A 23,839-nucleotide genomic window follows, 5' to 3' on the forward strand; every position below is an offset into this window, starting at 1 on the left:
AGAATAATATGCTTGCTAGGGTCTGTCTGTCTGTCTGTCTGCCTCCCAAGGGCTGGATTAAAGGTGTGTGCTGTCTGGCCATTGTCTAGATTTCTTCTATCTGACTTATATTCCTTAAGTCTTGTTGCTAACAAGACTTGGGACCCCTGCACCTTGCATTCCTAACTCTAGATGGGACATCATTGTGCTCTGGGCCTGATTCTGCAGCCTCTTCCCTCTGCCTATTCTTATTCATCCCCATAGCCTAGGCTGCCATCACAACGCTCTGGGCTCTAGCTTCAAACATCAGTGCTGGCCTCCTCACTCCTAACTTGACATTTTTGCTTCATTTCCCCCCTTTCCTTTATAAGTTTTTGAGGATTTCTTTTTTATGTTTATTTGGCTGGCTGGGGATGGGGGGATATATGAGGTGGGACATATTGGGGAGATATATGAGGTCAGGTGGACAGGTTACAGGACTCAGTTCTCAGGGACTGAACTTACCCTCTTAGCCATGGTATCAATACCCTTAACTGCTAAGCAAACTTGTCAGCCCTGTGTTTGGTTGGGGCTGTTTGTTTTGAGACAGGATCTCTCCTGTCAGTTCTGGATCTCCTATGTAGAACAGTCTGACCTTAAACTCACTGAGATCCACCTGCCTCTGACTGCACAGTGTTGGGATCAGAGGCGTGAGCCACCTTGCCTGGCTTGTTGCAGTTTCTTCATGTTCTGCCATCCCAGGTCTCTACATGAGCACAATTTTCTGAATGAGCAGAGCATAAAGTAAATGAGGAAGAATGGGGCTTACTTGGCTATGACAGGAATGGAGAGGGTTTCAGCAATGGCTCTTATAACTTCACAGCTGACAGGGTGCTGAGGTCGCTCGTCACGATTCCTTAAAGATAAAGAAAAGAGATGGGGTCTGGGGCTGAGGGCCAAAGGCTAGATCATTCCTGAAGTCCTACTGTCCTAGATGTGGTTATCTGGGACAGGTTGCTGGGAATGGCCTCCCTGGTTTATGGGGATGAACTCTATTCAAAGGGGCAAGAAGGTTAGGTCTAACTCTCCAGAGTCTGAAGACTGGGGCAGCTGCAGAGGCCCAAAGTGGGTGGCCTGCTTCCCAAGGTCACACTGCTTTCCCCTGCCTTCCCTTTGCCTCTACCAGAAATAAGAGACAATGTCTGAAAAATGCTGCCCCTACAGTCCCAGCCCTGCCCATCCCCAAGGACCTGGAACAGCTGCCCCTGCTCAGACTGGCCACTCCCACACAGCTGCCTGTGCTGAGGCTAAGCTGCACAGCTGATCTTTGGGAGAAGCACCTGACATGGGGTAGGTCCTGTTCCAAGGGCCACCACAGATCATGACACTCACGAGAAGCCACGGGAGAAGCAGGACACCACCCAGGGCCCCTTCCTACCAAGGTCAACAGCAAAAAGTTCCTGTGCATGAGTAAGCAAATCTTAGGTATGCTACAGCGATGGCTGGGGCAAGCTATGTGTGAAGACAAGCAGGAGAGGTGACGACGAGCCAGTTCTTGCTTGAGTGAAGCTCCTGTGTTGTATAGTCTTTGGTTTCTCAGAAGAGCCTGCCAACCCAGCTTCCACCTCTGACGACTTGCATCCCGGCAGCCAATTTTACACCCAACTAAACAGCCGCATTTGCTGAACTTCTGATGGTCAGGAAGTCCTTCCCTAAACTCTCCAAGTCAGTATTCTAGCTGCCTCCTACTTCTGGGAAAATAAGTTTCCTTAATTTATAGCAAGGACTTCCTAAGGATGCACAGGTAGAAAGCTGCAGAGCTGGGATTTCAAATCAGACGACTAAGGCTAAAGCCCACTGCCCCAGCAAGGCACTCAGTAGTTGTATACATGTGCATCTGTCACTTCCAAACCCTCCTAACTTTATCTAGGCGGCTCCACTTTACCGTTCTCTATGTTGTTCAGGATATACTCCCAAAATTTAGTAACAGGCATAAACAGAAACCTGCTATTCCTATAAAAGCCAAGTTCCCCCCAAACGGAACCAGTCCAAGTGCTTTAGTCAGGATTATGAAAACAAGGACATGCTTGGCAGAGGAAGTCAATCGGACAGGGAGACGGCAGCCTTTAGAAACCCCTTGATTCAGCAGGCTCTAGTGCCCATGCCTATAATCCCAGCACTTGGAAAACAGACAAGGGATTGCCATAAATTCAAGGTCAGCTTGGGCTACATAGTGAGAGCCAAAAGTGAGACACAGACACACTCACACACTTAAAAATAAAAATAAATCTTAAAAAAAAACAAAAAACAAAAAACAAAAAAGATTCAGCTCCCAGTAGAGAACAGATGAGCCGCAAATAGATATAAGAACTGTTTAAAGCAGACACTGGGACAGCTGCAGTCCAATAAGGACAGGAAAGGCAGTGCCTTTAAAAGAAAAGCCATCTGCTTGGGGTCATTCAAGGGAGAAGTCAGTGCTCAATGAAGAGAGAGAGAGAGAGAGAGAGAGAGAGAGAGAGAGAGAGATTTTCACCAGGTGTAGTGGCTCGTCCCTGTAAGCCCAGCACTTGGGTGGCTAAGGCAGGGCTGAAAACTGAAAGCTCGGGACAGCTTAGGTTGTATAGTGAACCCAACTCCAAAAAACCGAGAAAGACTTAGCTATGGGGTGAATGCCTATAAGCCCAATATTTGGGAGGTGAAGCCAAGAGCATCAGAGGTTCAAGGCCAGCCTCAGCCACGTGTCAAGTTTGAAGCCAGTCTGGACTCTATGAGACTTTACAGTAACAACAAAACCAAACCAAAAATACTCAGTGGTAAAGCATCGCCTGGCACGTGGAAGACACTAGATATAATCTCAGCATTTTTTTTAAAATATTTTTTTATTACAAATTTTCCTCAATTACATTTCCAATGCTATCCCAAAAGTCCCCCATACTCCCCCCCACCACTTCCCTACCCACCCATTCCCATTCTTTTGGCCCTGGCATTCCCCTATATTGGGGCATATAAAGTTTGCAAGTCCAATGGGCCTCTCTTTCCAGTGATGGCCGACTAGGCCATCTTTCGATACATATGCAGCTAGAGACAAGAGCTCCGGGGTACTGGTTAGTTCATCATGTTGTTCCAACTATAGGGTTGCAGATCCCTTTAGCTCCTTGGGTACTTTCTCTAGCTTCTCCATTGGGAGCCCTGTGATACATCCAATAGCTGTGAGCATCCACTTCTGTGTTTGCTAGGCCCCGGCATAGTCTCATAATCTCAGCATTTTAAAAATAGGAAGAAAGGAAAGAAGGAAGGAAGGAAGGAAGGAAGGAAGGAAGGAAGGAAGGAAGGAAGGAAGGAAGGAAGGAAAGAGAAGGGGAAGGGAAGGAGGGAGGGAGAAAAACCCCTGGTAAATGTTTTCAGTCCACCACACCCGGCTCTCACGGATGGGTTTTAAGTACACTGCATGTCTTGTACACTTAAGCATCATCCTGAGCCAGGCTCCTTCTCCTTCTCTTGTGATTCTTTTTTTTTTTTTTTTTTAAGATTTATTTATTATATGTAAGTACACTGTAGCTGTCTTCAGACACACCAGAAGAGGATGTCAGATCCCATTACTGATGGTTGTGAGCCACCACGTGGTTGCAGTTGTTGGAAATTGAACTCAGGACCTCTGGAACAGCAGTCAGTGCTCTTAACCGCTGAGCCATCGCTCCAGCCCCCTCTCTTGTGTTCGCAATGCCTGACGTTTGTGTCTAGCTAGCATCAGAAAGTTCTCAGTGAATGAACAAATGCAAACCCATGCAGAGTTTAAATGTTCTCTGGATTCACAGGCTATCAGAGACCTAGGCTAAATACACAGAGAAGCTGTTGGCCTCACAGGGTCTGTTGAGTGATGGTGAGGAATCTCCCTGCCAGTCAGTCACTCACCTCCCATGAACTGCAATGGCTGAAATGCCAGTCCTCTCTATCCGCTTCACCAGGTTCAGGGTATCTTCCAGCTGGGTGAGAAAGATGCCAGCGCAAGGTGGTCATTAAGGACCCAAGGAAGGAGCTGCTGACTCCTCAAGTCGGCTCAGTTCCACCACCGGACCCCATACCGCCTAACGAACAGACCTTCAAATGTCACAGTCTTACCGAGGGCAGGATTCGGATTTTACAGGTCACAGGTCTGTGTGTCCCTTTAACAAGAGTGCTGAGGATCTACAAAGAAGAGCAAACAGGAACATCTGTCTGGAGCAAACCACACTGCCCGCAATAGTTAACACACCTACACAAGACCCGTGTACACCTACAAGACCCATGCACACCTACACAAGACCCGTGTACACCTACAAGACCCATGCACACCGGAGAGGAACAGCGCTTGCTATTACCTGTCTTATGGTTTACATGTAATTTCCACGAGACAAGGAATCAACCTCTGTTCTGGGCTAAAATTTCAACACTAGCACGTCCTTGCCTGGTGTGTGTGTGTGTGTGTGTGTGTGTGTTAGTGAATGAGCCTGCATGCAGCTCTGTGTGGAACACAGTGATTCTTTGCCAGGAAAAACATCAGAATTACCTGGGAAGCTTAAATAACAGACTCTTAGATCCACCACATTAGTTCCTGAATCCTTCTCTAGGGACAGAGCTTAGAAACCTGTGTTTTCAAAATCATTGCCTAACACACTCAATATAATCCTGGGGCCTAGTCCGGTTTATGACTAACAGCTCTCTTTTTTTCCTTTTCTCTTCTTTTCTTTTCTTTCTTTCTTTCTTTTTTTTTTTTTTTTTTTTTTTTTTTTTTTTTTTTGCTTTTCGAGACAGGGTTTCTCTGTGTAGCCCTGGCTGTCCTGGAGCTCACTTTGTAGACCAGGCTGGCCTCGAACTCAGAAATCCGCCTGCCTCTGCCTCCCGAGTGCTGGGATTAAAGGCGTGCGCCACCACGCCCGGCTCTTTTTTTTTTTAAGATAGGGTTTCTCCGTGTAGCCCTGACTGTCCTAGAACTCACTCTGTAGACCAGTCTAGCCTTGAATTCTAAGATTCATCTCTCTCTGGGGTCAAAGGCATGTGCCACCACTGCCCAGCAACTGGCAGCTTCCTTTCTGAGTAAAAGGAATAGTCCCTGGGTGCCAGCCCAAGAACTAGAATGAGAAAGGAAGGCCTTTAGGAGCCTAGGCTCTGTCCTCATGAATCCTCCTATTTTGAAAAGTCATATATACAAATATATAAACTGGAAAAGGAAAATATGACACATTCAACATGTTTTTAAATGCTTCTTATATAACAATTAGGAAAGGTTGCAAAGAAAGATCAAGACGTTAACACAGGAAAGTAGTCAAGGAGGCAGCATGACATGGCAACGTGAGACTCAGAGACCAAGAAAGAGACAACCCGGCCTGAATGTCTATGGCATTGCTATCTTCTTCCTACATCGAAAATCTCAGGTCAGGCACGAATGTAGGGAAGGTGACCTCAAACACTGGACTCCTACCCTGCAGAGGTGCCTCCTGGGCAACAGCTACCAGGCAGGCAGGAGGACTTGCATTTACCTGAATTCTAGACAGATGAGGGCAGCGGAGAGCCGGCTACAGTAAAACCGGCCTTATCTGAGAGCTAAGGATATGAAACTGTTGAAAAGCCAACAGTTCACCACCAAGACCCTCCCTGCTGGCCAGGCGGGCAGGAACACTCTCCAGGTGCTGCCTCACACAGCAGACTAGACCTGATTGCCCAGAGTCATCCTGGCAAGCCTTAAAGGGACATTTGTACTTTAAGGAAGGGGGACAGTGCCAGGCCCATGAGGATTCATCAGAAAAACTCTCACTCCAGCTAGGCATGCTGGCACATGCCTCAGCACTTGGGAGGAAGAGGCAGGAGGAACAGAAGTTCAAGGTCATTCTCGAATCATAAGGTGCCCAGAGTACGTGAGACCTTATCGCAAAACACATCATCAATCAATCAATTTCACATTAGTTTAATAACTTTGGTTCACAGCAACATATCTAGAAGGTTCCCTGGCGAGTGCTAACTTTGAACCTTTGGAATGTAATGACAAACTACCAAGTGGTCTGATACAGTTCTCGGCCTTAGATGGCTTCCTTTTGATTCATTCTAAGCAGCTCTAGGTACTTTCTAGGCATCCCTGTTCACATTCACAGTAACAACCAGGAAGGAGATTAGGGAAGTGAAAGATCCGCTCACGTGCTGGGACCACAAGAGGCAAGAGCAGGCAACCTGAGGCTGTCTTAGCAGTGGGGACAGAATATCCAACCACGAGCAGGCTGGTCTCACCAGATCTACTGGCTGGCCTCAAATACATAAGATCCTCGCTCTCTCTCTCTCAAAAAAAAAAAAAAAAGGAAAGAAGGAAGGGAAGAAGGAAGGAAGGAAGGAAGGAAGGAAGGAAGGAAGGAAGGAAGGAAATTTGCCATTATTAGCTCTGTCCCACCCTTAACCTCTTGGTTCTAGAGATGGGTTTCACTGCGTACCCCAGACTGTCCTGGACTCTGTTACACAGTGCAGGATGCCTCAAACTCAAACCCTCCTGCTTCAGCCTCTTCAGTACTGATTAACATTTTAAGTATCTGCTACCTTTTTTTTTTCTTCAGTTTTTTTCTTTTTTTTTTTTTTTTTTTTTTCGAGACAGGGTTTCTCTGTGTAGCCCTGGCTATCCTGGAACTCACTTTGTAGACCAGGCTGGCCTCTAACTCAGAAATCCACCTGCCTCTGCCTCCCAAGTGCTGGGATTAAAGGCATGCGCCACCACGCCCAGCCAGTTTTTTTCAAGACAGGGTTTCTCTGTGTAGCGCTGGCTGTCCTGGAACTTGCTCTGTAGACCAGGCCGGCCTCAAACTCAGGAATCCACCTGCTTCTGCCCTACTCCCTACATTTGGGATTAAAGTCGTGTGAAACACTTTTAAGTGTGAGTAATCCAGTTACCTTCACAGTATAGTTCAGCCATTATCACTATGCATTTCTATAGTTTTTTCCTGATCCCACGTGAGCAACTTTATCTTGAGAAAACTTTCAGAGTACCCACAAAGCTCTCAGTCAGTTCCCAGCTTGCCAGTACAGTGTGGACGTGAAATGAACCCTGCCCGATATGCCTAAGTCACATCTAACTTGGTGTAAGCCTGAAGCCTTTCTTTCATGAAGTAAAGAGCACTCACTAGGCCAAGCTGGCACACGTGACCGCAGCAGAATGAAGCAAGCTTCTGAGACGGAGTGCATCCCTGCTGCCTCTTACCAAATGTGCTCACTACGTGGGGCAGGGGCAACATCACTGGCCTTCTTAGTCAGGTGGTGGAAGAGAGGGAAACCGCCTGTGTGTACACGTGAACTGGAGCCTCCTGTGAGACATCACTTAGTCAAGTGTGGAAACCATTCTGAGATCCAGTTGTTCCCTCCATTCGGCACAGGGCCTCTGACTGCAGGTTCTAAAGCCTAGGCAGTTACTGAACTGTGGCTAGGATCTCAAGAACTACCAGAGCCTCCTGTAGCCTGAGGTATCACAGAGACACTAAGGCTGCAGTTAGGAGTCACAAAGCTATAGCTTCTGAAGTTGGCTTTGTCTGCCACACATTTGGAAAAGGGTCTTAAACAATTTCCTCTTTTCTCTCTGTGCTTTGTTTGGCTTTGGTCTTTTGAGACAAGGTCTTAGTCCAACCTGACATTGAATCCCTAACACTCCTGCCTCCTCCTCCCAACTGCTGGGATTTCAAATGTACATGTACCACATCATCCAATTCAGTTTCAAAAAACTATTCTACTTTCGTCTGTTAAAATCATTTTTAGGTTCTTGTTTTTAACCTGTCTATTTAGGTTTTTTTTTTTCGAACATACTTACATTTATTTATTTATATGAGAGCTCTGTCTGCATATACACCTGCATGCTTCCTGCATGCTGGAAAAGGGCATCAGATCACATTACAGATAGTTGTGAACCACCATGTAATTGCTGGGAATTGAACTCAGAACCTCTGAAAGAGCAACCAGTGCTCTTAACCACCGAGCCATCTTCCCAGCCCCTAGTTTGGGTTTTTTGTTTTTTTTTTTTTTGGTTTTTTTTTTTTTTGTTTTGTTTTTTTTCGAGACAGGGTTTCTCTGTTTAGCCCTGGCTGTCCTGGAACTCACTTTGTAGACCAGGCTGGCCTTGAACTCAGAAATCCGCCTGCCTCTGCCTCCCGAGTGCTGGGATTAAAGGCGTGCGCCACCACGCCCGGCTTAGTTTGGTTTTTTAGCTTAGTAATTTTTTTTTTTTCCAATCAAAAAGGTAACAGTGGTCTGGTGGGATGAGGTATTTTAAAATAAGAAATGTCCCCTAAACTTGTTTGGGTGTTTGGATACTTGTTCCCCAGTTGGTGGTGCTGTTTGAAGGAGTTATGGGGAGAAACAGTCCTGCTGTAAAAAGTATATCCCTGGAGACAGGTTTTGAAAGTTAAAAGCCTTACAACACTTCCAGTTTACTTTCTCTGATGCAGGTTTGTAGTCAAAGATGTGATCCCTCTGCTTCCTGCCCCTGCCTGGTTGCCGCCATGCCTCCTGCTGTGGTGGACTCTTATCCCTCTGGAACTATAAGCCCATTAAACTTCTCCATTTGTAAGTTGCCTTGGTCACAGTAGTTTATCACAGCAACAGAAGTAAAACATAGTGCTATAGTGCTAATGTGGGAGGAGTATTTGGGCTCAGGAGTCTGAGAGTAGCATAAGCAACACAAGTAGACACTCTGAGAGAGAGAGAGAGAGAGAGAGAGAGAGAGAGAGAGAGAGAGCAAATGCCTGCTATGTCTATTTCAAGGGATTCTGAGAACAAATGAATGAAACACACACTGTAATGTGCATTGAAAAAGAAACTATTCTATAAATATCAAGGACACATTATATGATAATAGATTAGAGGGACATTATCTGAGGTTATGCAAGAGAAAAGAAGACACCTAGCATATAGAGATCCCCCTATATCCCAGAGATCCCTTGGCATGATGAGTATATAGGATTGAGCTGCGACAGCCAGCATACACCATGGCAGCTCTCACTGGTTGGGTCTGACTGCAAAGTCTCTCGAGTCTGTAAGAAGCACGGAGGTTCAAAGCTCAGGCAGGGAAGTGGGATGGAGGATCTGAAGGAGGACATAAGAGTCAGCAGAGCAAGAAGGGGAGAGCTGGTAAAAAGAAGAGAGAACCCGTGCTATGGCCAGTTGTTATCTACACGTGCCCAGGCAGCCCTCAGTACTAGGTATCAAATGCCAGCCTCTCTCCTGGTCCTCATTTAAGCCCATTTGTATACTCTCCAAAGGAGGAAACAAGGGGAGACTAACTTCAGCTGGCCTCAAGTAATCCTGGCCTGGGCTCCTCTCAAAGGGCATATGGCACAAAACTAGAATCTCAGCACTCAAAGAGGCTGAGGCAGGAGGATTGTTCATTGTCTAAGGCCAATCTAGACTACATAGCAAGTGCCAGGCTAGCCAGAATTATATAGCAAGACCCCATCTCAAAAAGAAAGGTTGGGGAGCAAAGGATGGGAAGTGACCTGTGGTATATGCTACCCACACAATCCATATGCAGGGATACCCTGCCACTCTCGTCCAGCCCCCTAGGAAAGGGCTACCCATCTACACACAGACTTCTGAACTTGCCCTGACCCAGAGTCATTTGCTCTCTGCTCTCAGATCATTCCGGAAGGGAAAGTAGCAATATTCAGGAGTTCTCAGGCCCTGTGACTCTTAGGTGACATGACCCCATGTATAGACTGTTACAGAACTCTAGAGCCCTGAAGGCTGACTGAAGAGTTCCTAAATCTCGCTGCATATCAAAAAAATTTTTTTTAATTTCCAGGTCAGGGCTGGAGAGATTCTGATATGTAAGAACATGATATACGCAGAGGGCTGGGGTTCGGTTCCCAGCACCCACAGCAGGTAGCTCACATCCGCCTGTAATTCCATCTCCCAGGTATCCAATGATCTCTTCAGCCATTGTGTATACATGGTGCAGACACGTAGGCAGGCAAACCACCCATAACACATAAGAATAAATAAATTTAAAGACATTTTCTCTGGGCCCCAAATAGAGAATCTAGGCAGACTTCAGTAAATCTGGACTGAGGGGGAGAGACATTTTAGAGAGCTCTAAGTCACAGCACATCGGAGGACCCTACAGTCACTCACAGCACATCGGAGGACCCTACAGCCACTCACAGCACATCGGAGGACCCTACAGCCACTCACAGCACATCGGAGGACCCTACAGCCACTCACAGCACATCGGAGGACCCTACAGCCACTCACCTTCTCAATCTTGTCAGGGTCTGACAGCAGAGCGGCTCCCATTCCTCCCTAAGGAGAAGCACACAGAAGGTCTGACCATCGAAGAAGAGGCTGGCCCAACCACAGTATGGCAACAGTATAGCAACAAGAGAGCTAAGGCTCCCAGGAGCTGGCATTTCCCTAACCATGTAGGAAGGATTATGAAGCAATTGTCTGTGCACACCACACACGCATCAGGAATCAGCATGTGAGGGGTCCTAACAACTACCACTCTGACCATTTCAGGAAAACCACACATTCACCTAGAAATGGGCACTACAGGTGTTATTTTTTTAGAACTTCATATCCTCATAAAAATCTCGGAGTCGCCGTGGTGGCACACGCCTTTAAATCGCAGCACTTGGGAGGCAGAGGCAGGTGGATTTCTGAGTTCGAGGCCAGCCTGGTCTACAGAGTGAGTTCCAGGACAGCCAGGGCTACACAGAGAAACCCTGTCTCGACCCCCCCCCCAAATAAATAAAAATAATAAATAAATAAATAAATAGATCTCAGCGTCAAAGCAAACTGACCCCACCATCACTGTGTCCTTAAAACAAGCATCCACCTGAGTGGAGTGGCACACATACTCAAGAGGCTAAGTCAGGAGGGTCAGGAGTTTGAGTCTAGCCTCCACTGCACAGTGGTAGTTCACAGCTAGCTTGCACTTCACAGATATATCCTATGTCAAAAAATAAAAAAAAAATCCAACAAAGGACAGTCCACCAAGTCACAGACCAACTTAAAGCTCAATGACAGCAATGATTCTGTTTTACAACTTTTTTTCCCCTTTTTTTCCAACACAGGGTTTCTCTGTGTAGCCCTGGCTGTCCTGGAACTCACTCTGTAGACCAGGCTGGCCTCGAACTCAGAGATCCACCTGCCTCTGCCTCCGGAGTGCTGGGATTAAAGGCGTGTGCCCACCACGCCCAGCAGTTTAAAACTTTTTAACATTTTGTGTGTGTGTGTGTGTGTGTGTGTGTGTGTACATGTTTGCAGATTAGAGGACAACTTGCGGGAGTCAGTTCTCTCCTTCTGCATGTGGGTTCTGGGGCTTAAACTCAAGTAATCAGGCTTGGTGACACGTACCCTTACCTGCCGAGCCATCACTCCCGCCAATGGCTGTCTCCTGAAGATAGACTTATTTACCAATAATTTTCATAACTATCTATATTTCTGAAATATTAGACAATATTATGAATGACTCTGTGTTGATTTTGTTGATACAGGATGTTATATAACCCTGGATGAGTGCTGACATTACAGTTGTAATAGAAAGGGGATTTTTTTTTTCTCAAATATGTATGTGTTTGTGTATGTATGCCACATGTATGGGCATGCCCTCAGAGCCCAGAGGGTTCAGGTCTCTTAGAGCTTGACTTGGGTTCTGGGAACTGAAGCCAGGTCCTCTAAGAGAACAGCAAGCACTCTTAACTGTTGAGTCATTTCTTTAGCCCGAGAGGGAGGATCATTAAAAATTCAATTTTATTTACTGCTACTATGGCTATGCATTCTGTGTGGGGAGAGGGCACACACATCCCCCAGAGCACGTGCGGAGGTCAGAGGACAACTTTCAGGAGTTGACTGTGTCCTTCCACAATGGGATTCAGAGACTGAATTCACATCATTAGGCATGTGTGGCAACCACTCTTACCCATGAGCCAGTTTGCTGACCCACAGGACTGCAAACGTCTGAACTCATTAGGAATAAAGTAAGTGGGCTGCATTATAGCTCAGCCTACCCAATGCACACGGCGTCCTGGGCTCAGTCCCTAGCATCTCACAGAACTAAATGTGGGGTCAACATCTGTAATCCCAGCACTTGGGAAATAAAGCCCAGTGGATCAGAAGTTCAAGGTCATCCTGGAGCTCAGGCTAGCCTCCAATTCCTCATCCTCCTGCCTCAGCCTTTGCAAGTTCAGATTTCAAGTGTGGGCCATCATATCTAGCCTAAAAACATCCCTTTGAGCATTGTCCTAATCCAGCACAAGGTCTAGCCCGGAGCCAGGAACTATAATAGCTAGCCTCATTTAATCTGAACAGAATAATTCTAAGGAATATAAACAAACGATTTTACCTTAGTGGAATACTCTTTTGGACAGCCCATGTTGACATCAATACCAGCTACATCATTTTCTCTGGAAAAGCATGGAAGAGAGAAGAAGGTAAACACTCTACCTGAGGGAAGAAAGTCCATGAAGGTAAGGGGTCTGGGCTCCTGAATCTCCTCAGCCTCCTGGGCCTGTGAAGCACACTAACTCTCAATGACAAAAGGTGACAATCAGAAACAGAGCCCTTCCCCCAAATGCAACTGCCTCCCGTGAGTAGACATAACGAATACACATCTATGAGGAGCTGGATGCCCAGGACTTTACCATGCTGAGTGTCAGGTCAGGTAGTTCAAATACTGAGTGACCCTGAACTCCATCCTAGGGCCATCGTTTTGACTGGGGTAATGGGAACCATTTGTCAACGTAGAAAGGTGGTGTGAGCACAGGGCCCATTGCAGAGCATATCTTCTGCAAAAGTTACTAAACTGAGCCAGGTGTGGTGGGACATATGTAATTCCAGAACTCAGAAAGTGGAGGCAAGAAGATCACAGGTTGGAGGCCAGCCTGGGTTACAAAAAATAGAAAAAGAAGTAGGGGAGGGAGAGGAGGAGAAGGAGGAGGAGGGATAGAAGGAGGAGGGGGAGGGGGAGGGAAAGGAGGAGAGGGAGGAGGAGGGGAGGGGGAGGAGGATGGGGAGGAGGAGGAGGAGAAGGGGGAGCTGGTAGTTGTATTAGACTGGCTTCATTTGCTGAGCTGCACAACTGGTTTCCTCCCAAGCATTCTGTGATCCAGAAAAGATCTTCACCTCATCCACTGGATTAAAGCGGTATGTGGTTTGCAGCAGTTAAGGTCTGAGTTCTTTCTTACTCTCACTGTCATCAATCACAAAAGCTAATACGAAGCACTCATGATGTGCCCCATGTTGCAAAGACATGACATGCTTTATTTCATTTGCTGCTCCCTATAATGCCAGAGATTGATAGACATCATTTTATAAGGAAGAGAACCAAGTCCTCAATGACACTAGGTAAGTTACTGTGGTGTTTTGAATGTGCTTGGTCCATGGGAAGGGACACTATTAGGAGGTATGGCCTTGTTGGAGTAGGTGTAGACTTGTTGGGGGAAGTGAGTCACTGTGGGGTTAGGCCCTGAAGTCCTATGCTTAAGCTCCACACAGTGCAGAAGAGTCAGTCTCCTTCTAGCTGCCTTTGGATCGCCATGGAGAACACTCATTTCCTTCTAGATCACCGTGTCTGCCTGGATGCTACCATGCCCTCCATGATGATACCAGATTGAACCTCTGAAACTGTAAGTCAGCCCCAATTAAATGTATGCCTCTGTAAGAGTCTTCGTTGGTCATAGTGTCTCTTCACAGCAATGGAAACCCTAACTAAGATAGCTACCTAAGTTCACACAGTTACCAAATAGCAAAGCCTAAATTCCAACTGAGCTCTGCTTTAACTCCAAAGGCCACCACCTTAACCATGGATCCTCCTGACCACTGACTGACTCTGGAAGGAATGTATCTTATCTCATTCCATGAAATTAAAGCTGCAGGACTCCCAGAAGAATCCCTGGAAAGGGAAACCCATGAATAAACATTAAAAGGAGGGCTCCACATAGAGGACCTCTGGGGTACAACCACATAGAGGACCTCTGGGATACAACCACATAGAGGAACTCTGGGATACAACCACATAGAGGACCTCTGGGGTACAACCACATAGAGGAACTCTGGGGTACAACCAGAGCAGGTATACAGGAGTCCCAGACCAGCCTTCAGACACCACAGAGAAAGAAACCCAATACCCTTCTCCTGAAAAAGAAAGTAAGGGGCTAAGAAGCAAAGGATGGGTTGCTACTGACATGAAGGTCTCACAGCTTACAGAAGAGACAAGGCATTCCCAAGGAGGGAAGAACTTACACAAGCCTGGCCACAGCAAGGGCTCGCTCTGCGTCTGAAGTCCCCTGGGAACACAAGAAGCTACATCAACCTGTCTTGACACAAGTGCACACATGTAGACAAACACACCTATTGGTATCTTACACATACACACACACACACACACACACATACATGCATGCATGCATATACACATGCCAGCAAGTATAAGACTCAGGCCCACTTAGGGATGGAACAGTAACTCAGCAGTGTTTGTTTGTTTTTTGTTTGTTTGTTTTTAAGAGACCAGTACTCTAGACTTACTCAGCAACCAAAGAAAAAGATGGGCTTGGAAGGCCTAGACAATCTCATTAACATCACAGTAACTTTCAAACATTAAAAAACAATGCAGGGGCTGGAGAGGTGGCTCAGTAAATAAAGTACTTGCTATGCAAGCACGAGGTCAGAGTTCAGAGCACTGACGCCCACATTAAAAACCAGGTGGTGGCCAGCAAGACTGCTCAGTGGGAAAAGGCTCTTTCCGCCAAGAATGTCAACTTGAGATCAATCACTGGGACCTAGAAGACAGAACTGATTCTTGCAAGTTATCCCCTTACCTCTACATACGCACTATAGCCCAAGCATACACACACACACACACACGCACACACACACAGGTAATGTAATAAAATTTTACTTAAAGGGACTGGTGAGATGGCTCAGTGGTTATGAGCGTTGACTGCTCTTCCAAAGGTCCAGAGTTCAAATCCCAGCAACCACATGGTGGCTCACAACCATCCGTAACAAAATCTGATGCCATCTTCTGGAGTGTCTGAAGACAGCTACAGTGTACTTACATAGAATAAATAAATCTTTTTTTTTTTTTTTTTTTTTTTTTTTTGGTTTTTAGAGACAGGGTTTCTCTGTATAGCCCTGGCTGTCCTGGAACTCACTTTGTAGACCAGGCTGGCCTCAAACTCAGAAATCCATCTGCCTCTGCCTCCCGAGTGCTGGGATTAAAGGCGTGCACCACCACGCCCGGCTCAGAATAATCAATTCTAATGATTAAAAAAATACAGAAATCATGCCAAACAGGTAATTTGTAATTAAATAAGTTTGAGACGGCAGGCATCAAACTGACTGCAACAACTTAATTTCCACAGTCCCCAACATGGTACCTAATCAAGAACCGATCTCTGGAAAACATTCAAGCCAATCATAGGACGCCACCATTGTACAGCAGGGTACGTACAGGCATTTAAGACTGGCAGACATAGTATGAATTAGGAACTTCCAGGGAACAGAGAGGATGCGGAACACTGGAGTGGGAGGTGTCTCTTACCATCTGGAAGACCACCCTGCTCTGTTCTCTTTCACACGTACGGAAGACTACTCGGTCATCCGGAGCAACAAAGTCCACTGTGCTGAGCACCTCTGCACAAAAACACAAGCACATGGGCCACACCATTAAGATGCAAGTTCCAGCCAGCCTGAGCCCTGGAGGCCACAACAAGACTACAACCTGGAGAGGGAAGAGAGTGCATCCTAGATATATATTCTACCCGGGAAGCGTCTGAGTTGCTAGTGATGGTCTGTTTTCAAAGTGATGTGGTTCACTTTACAATCATGGTAGATGACATGTTTATAGTTAGTGCTCTGCATTTAGAATGCTATTGGCATTATAGCTGGGAGAAAGGAACATATATGAAACTTGAGCCCAAACTGCTCCAGAAAGCGGTGCTCTAAGGTGTCAGCAAAGCTATGGTGTCTTAGCTATGTAGTGCCCAGGCAGCATGAGTGGAGTCTGACTGCACGGCGTCACCCAACCTTCCTGATTACCCGAATAGTGGCAAATTCACTTATCTACTGAAATTCATTTACAACCCGCAAATCGATACTTTCAATATTTCTAGTTATTTATAAATGGATGAGACATGGCACACACACACAAGTTGAGTCACTTTCCTAGCTCAGATCAAACAAGGGGATACTCTCATTTGTTTCCCTAGTGTCATATCTGTCAGAGCTAGGCATGATGGTGCACACTGGTAAGCCCACCCTTGGAAGGCTGAGGAAGGAGTTTACTCTTCACCTACACAATGAGGTCAATGCCAGACTAGGTTACATGAGACCTCAAAAAAAAAAAAGGTCATATTTAGTGCATTTCTTGACAGCTTTGGTTTGTTTTATGTTGGTACTCTCATTGTTTAATTAGACCCTAAGCATTGGATGGTGGCACATGCCTTTAATCCCAGCACTTGGGAGGCAGAGGCAGATGGATCTCTGAGTTTGAGGACAGCTGGTCTACACAGTGAGTTGCAGGACAGCCAGGAATACACTGAGAAACCCTGATTAAAGATGAATGAATGAATGAATGAACGAATGAATGAATGGTTTCAGGCATAGTGATAAGGTGCTGTGTAGTATTTCTTTTTTTTTTTTTTTTTTGGTTTTTTTTTTTTTTTTTTGGTTTTTTGAGACAGGGTTTCTCTGTGTAGCCCTGGCTGTCCTGGCACTCACTTTGTAGACCAGGCTGGCCTCGAACTCAGAAATCCGCCTGCCTCTGCCTCCCGAGTGCTGGGATTAAAGGCGTGCGCCACCACGCCCGGCTATGTGTAGTATTTCTAACAGTGTTTCTTTCTTTGTCATTAAAAAAAAAAAAATCATTGTATTTTATGGTTCTGGATGTCTTGCCTGCATGTTTATCTGTGCACCACTTGTGTGCCTGCTGCTCGCAAAGGCCAGAGAGAACATTGTATCCCCTGGGACTGGAGCTAGAGATGGTTTGTGAGCTACCATGAGGATACTGAAAACTGAACCTGGTCCCCTGCAAGAGCAGCCAGTATTCATAACCAGTGATCCATTTGTCTATCCCTCAAATACTATTTCTAATTAACAACAACAACAAAAAAGCTGAGATGAGCTTAATGGCCAAAACACATGTACTAGAAATTATGTAGCTCAAGTCTCGAAGTCTGGACCTTTCTGCCTCTGCCTTCCAATGGTGGAATTAAAGGTGTAGATCATACCTCGCAGGTTTCTTTTCTCCCAATGACCTCCCACATGCTAGGCGAATATTCTACCACTGAACTGCATCCCTAGCTCTAGTTCATCTGTTTTCAGGCATGAAATTATATATACTACTATTGGCTATGATGTATATGTGTACATATATATGCTGTGGTATATATTAAATATCATGACTTTGAATAGTAACACACATAAAACAAGTTATATGCTGATCAACTGATGAAAATGTGACCAGAGGCCTAAAGAAATCTAATTCTGTGTGATTTGATTTTTTAAAATATTTTTTATATGTACAGGTGGTGTTTTGTCTGTATACATGCTGTGTACCGTGTGCATGCGATACCCATGTTAATAGCCCATGTTGGCTTTAAACTTGCCTTGAACTCCTGGTCTTCTTCCTTTCACCTCCCAATGCTGAGACTACAGGAGTGCAACCCTAAGCCTGGTACTAAGTCTCATTTCGTTTCTCCTTGGAGCTGATGGTTCCACAACTGTATAATTAGTGTTCTCAGTAGCAACTTTATAGAACATAACTACAAATAAGTTGATCATATCTCATCAACTCTGTGTGTGTGTGTGTGTGTGTGTGTGTGTGTGTGTGTGTGTGCGTGTGTTCTCTATGTAGTCTTGGATGTCCTAGAGCTGGCTATGTAGATCAAGTGGACTCAAATTCACAAAGATAGTCCTGCTTCTACTCGGGATTATGGTGTGCACCACCATTCCTGGCTCTTATTCCTAATTTGCTGTGGTTGTTTTGATAAAAACACAGGTTCTTGTGTCCCTCTTAATCTTCTTTTGTAAATTTCTCATTTACTCTTTATACATAATATAGATTACTACATGAGAAAGATCCAGTGTAACAGATGGCAAATACCATCTTAAGACTACAAGAGATCTTTAAAGCACTCCCACAAATTAAAGCTAGTATTAGCACCCCAGACTGAGCAGACAACGGTTAACATTAGCCCACTGACTCCATCATCAAAGTACCATTCAGGCAGCCAAAGTCAGCACTTAGACAGTACACCTGCCAAAATGAAGGTCTAATCAGTCCAGGTCTGTAGTTCCGGGAAAGTAGCTACATGTGCAAGCCTTGCTTTTTGCCTCTGTAGTTCTACTTCTGCTACCTGTTTTTGTTAACAGAAGCAAGTCAACCCAGAACGTGTTTTTTTTTTTTTTTTTTTTTTTTTTTTTTTTTTTTTTAAAGATTTATTTATTATATGTAAGTACACTGAAGCTGTCTTCAGACACTCCAGAAGAGGGCGCCAGATCTCGTTACGGATGGTTGTGAGCCACCATGTGGTTGCTGGGATTTTGAACTCTGGAACTCTGAAGAGCAGTCGGGTGCTCTTACCCACTGAGCCATCTCACCAGCCCCAGAACGTGTTTTTTCTGCTGAAAAGCTCAACCTGAGAAAAGCTCAGGGCTACACTGGGATCCCAAACGTCAAGTGCAGTTGCTGTCTGGCTAATAAAGACTTTCTATTGCTTACATTCCTATCTGGAGGTCTTCTCTGGTGAATCACCCACAACAGTCTAAAAGGGACGACCTGGTGGCTGAACACAGTGAGAAGAATCATACAAAACTGGCACGCTTAGAATGCATTGGTGGGGGGGCTGGAGAGATGGCTCAGCAGGTAAGAGCACTGACTGCTCTTCCAGAGGTCCTCAGTTCAATTCTCAGCAACCACATGGTGGCTCACAACCATCTGTAATAAGATCTAATGCCCTCTTCTGGTGTGTCTGAAGATAGCTACAGTGTACTCACATAAATAAATCTTTGAAAAAAAAAAAAAAAAAAAGAATGCATTGGTGGAACAGCAAGACACTGGAGAATCCCACTAAGGAGCTGATGCCACCATTCTGATATCAGCTATAGTTCCTGACAGAAGAATGTCCTGGCAGAAAAGCAAGTGGCAAAGCCGTCTTGAGGTGAAATGCCCTGGGATGAGACAGACATAGACAGGTCACATTTACATATGTGCGTGCTTATCGTGTGCAGGAATATAAACACTCTCTCCCTTGGGATTTCCACTTCAGGTGTATGACTCCAGAGCATTTTGTTTTCTAATCTATACAGATCTGTAATAATAAAATTTATTTTGGACAAAGTCTCAAAATCAGACCATGGATTCCTAATCCCCTGACAAAATGATGAAGTTACAGGCATACATTACTACCTCTGGCCAAGTAATACTGAAATGTATTACTTGTTTTATTTTATTTTATTTTTTATTTTTATTTATTTATTTATTTTGGTTTTTCGAGACAGGGTTTCTCTGTGTAGCCCTGGCTATCCTGGAACTCACTTTATAGACTATGCTGTCCTCGAACTCAGAAATCCGCCTGCCTCTGCTTCCTGAGTGCTGGTATTAAAGGCGTGTGCCACCAGGCGCCCGGCTTTTGTTTTATTTTTTATAATTTATTTTTATTTTATGTGCATTAGTATTTTGCTGAATGTATGTCTGTGCAAAGGTGTCAGATCTTGGGGTTACAGACAATAACATGTGGGTGCTGGGAATTGAACTCAGGTCCTGTAGAAGAGCAGTCAATGCTCTTAACCACTGAGCCATCTTTGCAGCCCTAGTTTGTTCCCAAGTGCTGGGATTAAAGGTGTGCACCATCATGCCTAACTCTGAATTTTCATAACACAAAATAAAATATAAATTTAAAATAAGCATACTAAACAACTGTAATCCTAGCACTTAAAAGGTGGAGCCAGGAGTATCAGGAGTACAAAAGCATCCTCCACTACACAGCAGGATCCCCGACAGCCTAAGAAAACAAGCAAAACCTCTAGACCCTTAGTGATTACAATGCTTATCAAAGCATAATCCGGCTCATCAGTAAAGCAGCCGAGAATCTCAATGCGCCACAGCCACGCCCACCCCACAGTCTAAAAGGGATGACCTGGTGGCTGAACACAGTGAGAGCTTGAGGTGTGTGAAGTGTTGACTGCTGCTTTACCTCTGCTGAGCCACAATCTAACTCTGAATTAGGTAAAACTAGGCTTATGACTCTCATTTCACTATTAAGAAACTACTACGTGTCTGAGGTGTGTCCAGTACTAAAGCTCTCCTTACTCCTGGGCCCCTAAAGTCCTGCCTACACTATGACTACAGACATTTCTTTGCTTTCATCGCTATCAGAGAAAGGCATCTGTAGCCTGCTTTACAACTAATTCATTATTAGTCTATTTATTTATTTATTTGATGCTGAGGACCAAAACTTTCAAATACGTTAGGCAAGCACTCTACCAATGAACTGCACCTCTGACTCTCGGAAGGACGTGGCTCTTGTCACTGCCTCTGAAGAGAAGCGACTAAAGGAGCACGTGATCTGTGCAATTACAGGGAAGGATCCTGGGCAGGGGCAGTGACAGACCTGCTTGAGCCAGCTGGGCACCCACAGAATCCCAAGGCCCATGCTGCACTCACCGTTTACAACTCGCTTGCACTGGAGCATCTTAAGGTCAATCAGCTCCTGCAGAGGAATCGATCGGAAGACACTTGTCAGTCTTGCGCACAGATGGAAGGACTTCATTACGTTCCCGATGACCACTGTTTAGCCGGTAACCACACTACTGACAAGTCATGGCTTTGGGGACGCCCTAAGCCCTGGGTGAGCTACGGTGCATCTGCTGTTTTCTCCAGGACCCTGGAGGAATTTGGAGCTATCAGAGGATAAGCCATTCAGAGTGCTGAAAAGAGAAAGATCCAGGATCCAGACGCACTGAGACAGTGTCCCTAAGACTAGACTCAGTTCAAGCTCCAGCACTTCAGAGAGCCTCCCACTGCGATCGCCAGACAAAGGGCAGGCCGTGAAGGGCTCCAGGGAACAGACGGGCAAAATCAGAGCTACAGAGTAAAAGCCCAAAGAGGAAGATCTGAGACAAGCACAGGAAAGAAAACTCTACTCAGCTCCCTGTCTGTAAACAAAGCGGTGAGCCCCACACCTGGGTAAGATATTCCAGCAGACTCGGGACAGAGAGAGAGAAGAGATTTCTTCAAACTCAGCATTATAAGTGGAGGGAAATGTAATGTCTACTGATCGGTAATTCTTGGTTGGATCTGACACTGTTCTGCTATGTCCAGTGAGTATTTAAGCAGATGTCAAAACAAATCTGAAGCTCATGGCCATGGACTCTGGCATCCAAAAGAAGAAAGTAAAGAACTATCATACAAGACAGTCATCCCCACGCTCTCTTCTCATGAGCTTAAACAGACCACAACCTGAGCCTGGTAGGTACCATTGCATGGAGAGGAGTGCTGTGGGGATGACCAAAGAAAGGACCTGATGGCCTCCGTGGGCTTCTCTCAATATAATCAACATGTACGTGAACATGTTCCATAGCTGTCTGTCTGTCATGTCTTTCTTCCCTTCCCTCCTTGTTTGTTTGGTTTTTCTTTTTTTTTTTTCTTTTTTTTTTTATTATTTATTATATGTAAGTACACTGTAGCTGTCTTCAGACACTCCAGAAGAGGGAGTCAGATCTCGTTACGGATGGTTGTGAGCCACCATGTGGTTGCTGGGATTTGAACTCTGGACCTTTGGAAGAGCAGTCGGGTGCTCTTACCTGCTGAGCCATCTCACCAGCCCTTGTTTGGTTTTTCAAGACAGAGTTTCCCTGTGTTATCCTGGCTGTCCTGGAACTCACTCTGTAGACCAGGCTGGCCTTTCACTCAGAGATCTGCCTGCCTCTGCCTCAAGTGCTGGGATTAAAGGCGTGCACCCCCACTATCCAGTTCTGTTCTATGTACTTCTGTGTCTATTCTTTCTTTATAACATTCAAATCATCTAAGTCTAATATTCGGTCCTGGACAAACAACCACAGTCAAGTTTGAGTAATTCTGTGGTGTCCCAAGGGGTGGGAAATGTCCAATAGGCAAAAGGACAGTGGAAATGGGAAAGCATTCAGTGTGCATATATGCTGTATGAGTGAATGCACATGTGTGTGCAGAAGCACATGTCCATGAAGTTGTGTGTGAAGGCCAGATATTGATGTGAAATGCCTTCCTCAATTGCTCTCCACCTTTTTTTAAAAACTGTTTCATCACATCTACTTGTTACACATAAAGTTGGTGCACATGTGATTTGTTATATATATACCAATATGTGTGTGTGTGTGTGTGTGTGTGTGTGTGTGTGGTGCACATGTGGTTATCAAAAACTTGAGAGCCCATTCAATTCTTCTACCACGTGAGACTCAGATGGAACTCAGGTTGTCCAACTTAGCAGAAAGTACCTCTACCCACTGAGCCATCACACTAGGCCAATTTTTCTTTTAAAAAGCTGGATAGGGGGCTAGAGAGATGGCTCAGTGGTTAAGAGCACTGACTGCTCTTCCAGAGATCCTGAGTTCAATTCCCAGCAACCACATGGTGGCTCACAACCATCTGTAATGAAATCTGATGCCCTCTTCTGGTGTGTCTGAAGACAGCGACATTGTACTCACATAAAATAAATAAATAAATAAATCTAAAAATAAAAAGGTGGAGAGGTATCCTGCCTACGTGTGTGAGACCTTAGATTCAACACTCAGTACCAGGGGGCAGGGGAAAGGTCCAGAAACCTCACTTCTGAGCATATATGCTAATTGAAAGTAAGATCTCAAAGAGATAGTTGCAGCATTTTCACAATCTTAAGAGACAGAAGCAGCAGGACACTGGTGGCTCACACCTTTAATCCCAGCACTTGGGAGGCAGAGGCAGGTGGATTTCTGAGTTCGAGGCCAGCCTGGTCTACAGAGTGAGTTCCAGGACAGCCAGGGCTATACAGAGAAACCCTGTCTGGAAAAAAAAAAAAAAACAAAACAAAAATGAGAGAGAGGGAGAGAGACAGAGAAAGAGAGAGAGAGACAGAAGCAACCCAATGTGCACTGATGAATAGACGAATAGGCAATGGGCTACAGATACACAATGGAACATATAAATATATATGTGTGTGTATATATATATATAAATATATATATATATATGCAGTAAGGACCACTGAGAAACACTCTCAGACCAGCTCATCCACTTGGAAGAGGCTCAGCTCCAGCAGCCAGGGAGAAGCTCCCTGACAGTAGGAACCTGCAGAACTGCTTAGAATAAACGAAGAGCAGCTGAGCTGACGGGAACGTGCGCCCTCCAGCGTGATGAGCTTCCCTGCAGGCTGTGCAGTGCGCTCCAAGGCTCCAGCTTTTGTGAGTTTTCAGCCATGCTTGAGCGGGCCTTGCTTTTTTGGGTCATTTCTACTTTTATAAGTAACCCCTGACCCTATTCCTATAAATAACCTCAATAAAGCTTTGGCTCCCCAAGCTGGACTTCTTGATCTGTTGTTGGTTCCATATCTAGACTGAGAGACATCTGCTCACATCTCCTCAGGAATCGTGTCACACAACTGATAGACGTGCAGGGGAAACACCCATTATATATAAAATAAAAATGAAAAACTAATCTTATCAGATGTGGTGGCGTTTGCCGTTAATCCCAGCATCAGGAAACAGGCAGGCAGATCCCTGGGAATCTGGGCCAACTTGGCCAACACAGTAAGTTGCAGGCCTAACACAGCTACAATATTATAAGACCCTGCCTCAAAAAGCCAATATAGCCGGGCGTGGTGGCGCATGCCTTTAATCCCAACACTCGGGAGGCAGAGGCAGGTGGATTTCT

General features: G+C 45.4%; 1 protein-coding gene across 3 annotated transcripts in view; it reads right to left on the reverse strand.

The window, feature by feature from the left end:
* The window catches only part of Dus2 (dihydrouridine synthase 2), a 41,180-nt gene that overhangs the window by 8,011 nt on the left and 9,330 nt on the right, over positions 1 to 23,839 (reverse strand). The window contains exons 3-10 of one of the 3 annotated variants that reach the window (XM_085843614.1): positions 20,621 to 20,666; positions 15,497 to 15,588; positions 14,197 to 14,240; positions 12,299 to 12,359; positions 10,207 to 10,254; positions 4,078 to 4,143; positions 3,871 to 3,941; positions 788 to 874 (exon numbers count right to left, since the gene is read on the reverse strand). In XM_085843614.1, coding sequence (XP_085699740.1) covers positions 788 to 874; positions 3,871 to 3,941; positions 4,078 to 4,143; positions 10,207 to 10,254; positions 12,299 to 12,359; positions 14,197 to 14,240; positions 15,497 to 15,588; positions 20,621 to 20,666 — 515 coding nt within the window. The remainder of the gene's footprint in view (positions 1 to 787; positions 875 to 3,870; positions 3,942 to 4,077; positions 4,144 to 10,206; positions 10,255 to 12,298; positions 12,360 to 14,196; positions 14,241 to 15,496; positions 15,589 to 20,620; positions 20,667 to 23,839) is intronic. The other 2 variants (XM_085843616.1, XM_085843615.1) reach the window with 2 other exon arrangements.

The sequence above is a fragment of the Mus caroli genome, unplaced genomic scaffold (genome assembly GCF_978045245.1).
Source record: "Mus caroli unplaced genomic scaffold, Mus_caroli_1 scaffold_10, whole genome shotgun sequence".
Classification (NCBI taxonomy): Eukaryota; Metazoa; Chordata; class Mammalia; order Rodentia; family Muridae; genus Mus; species Mus caroli.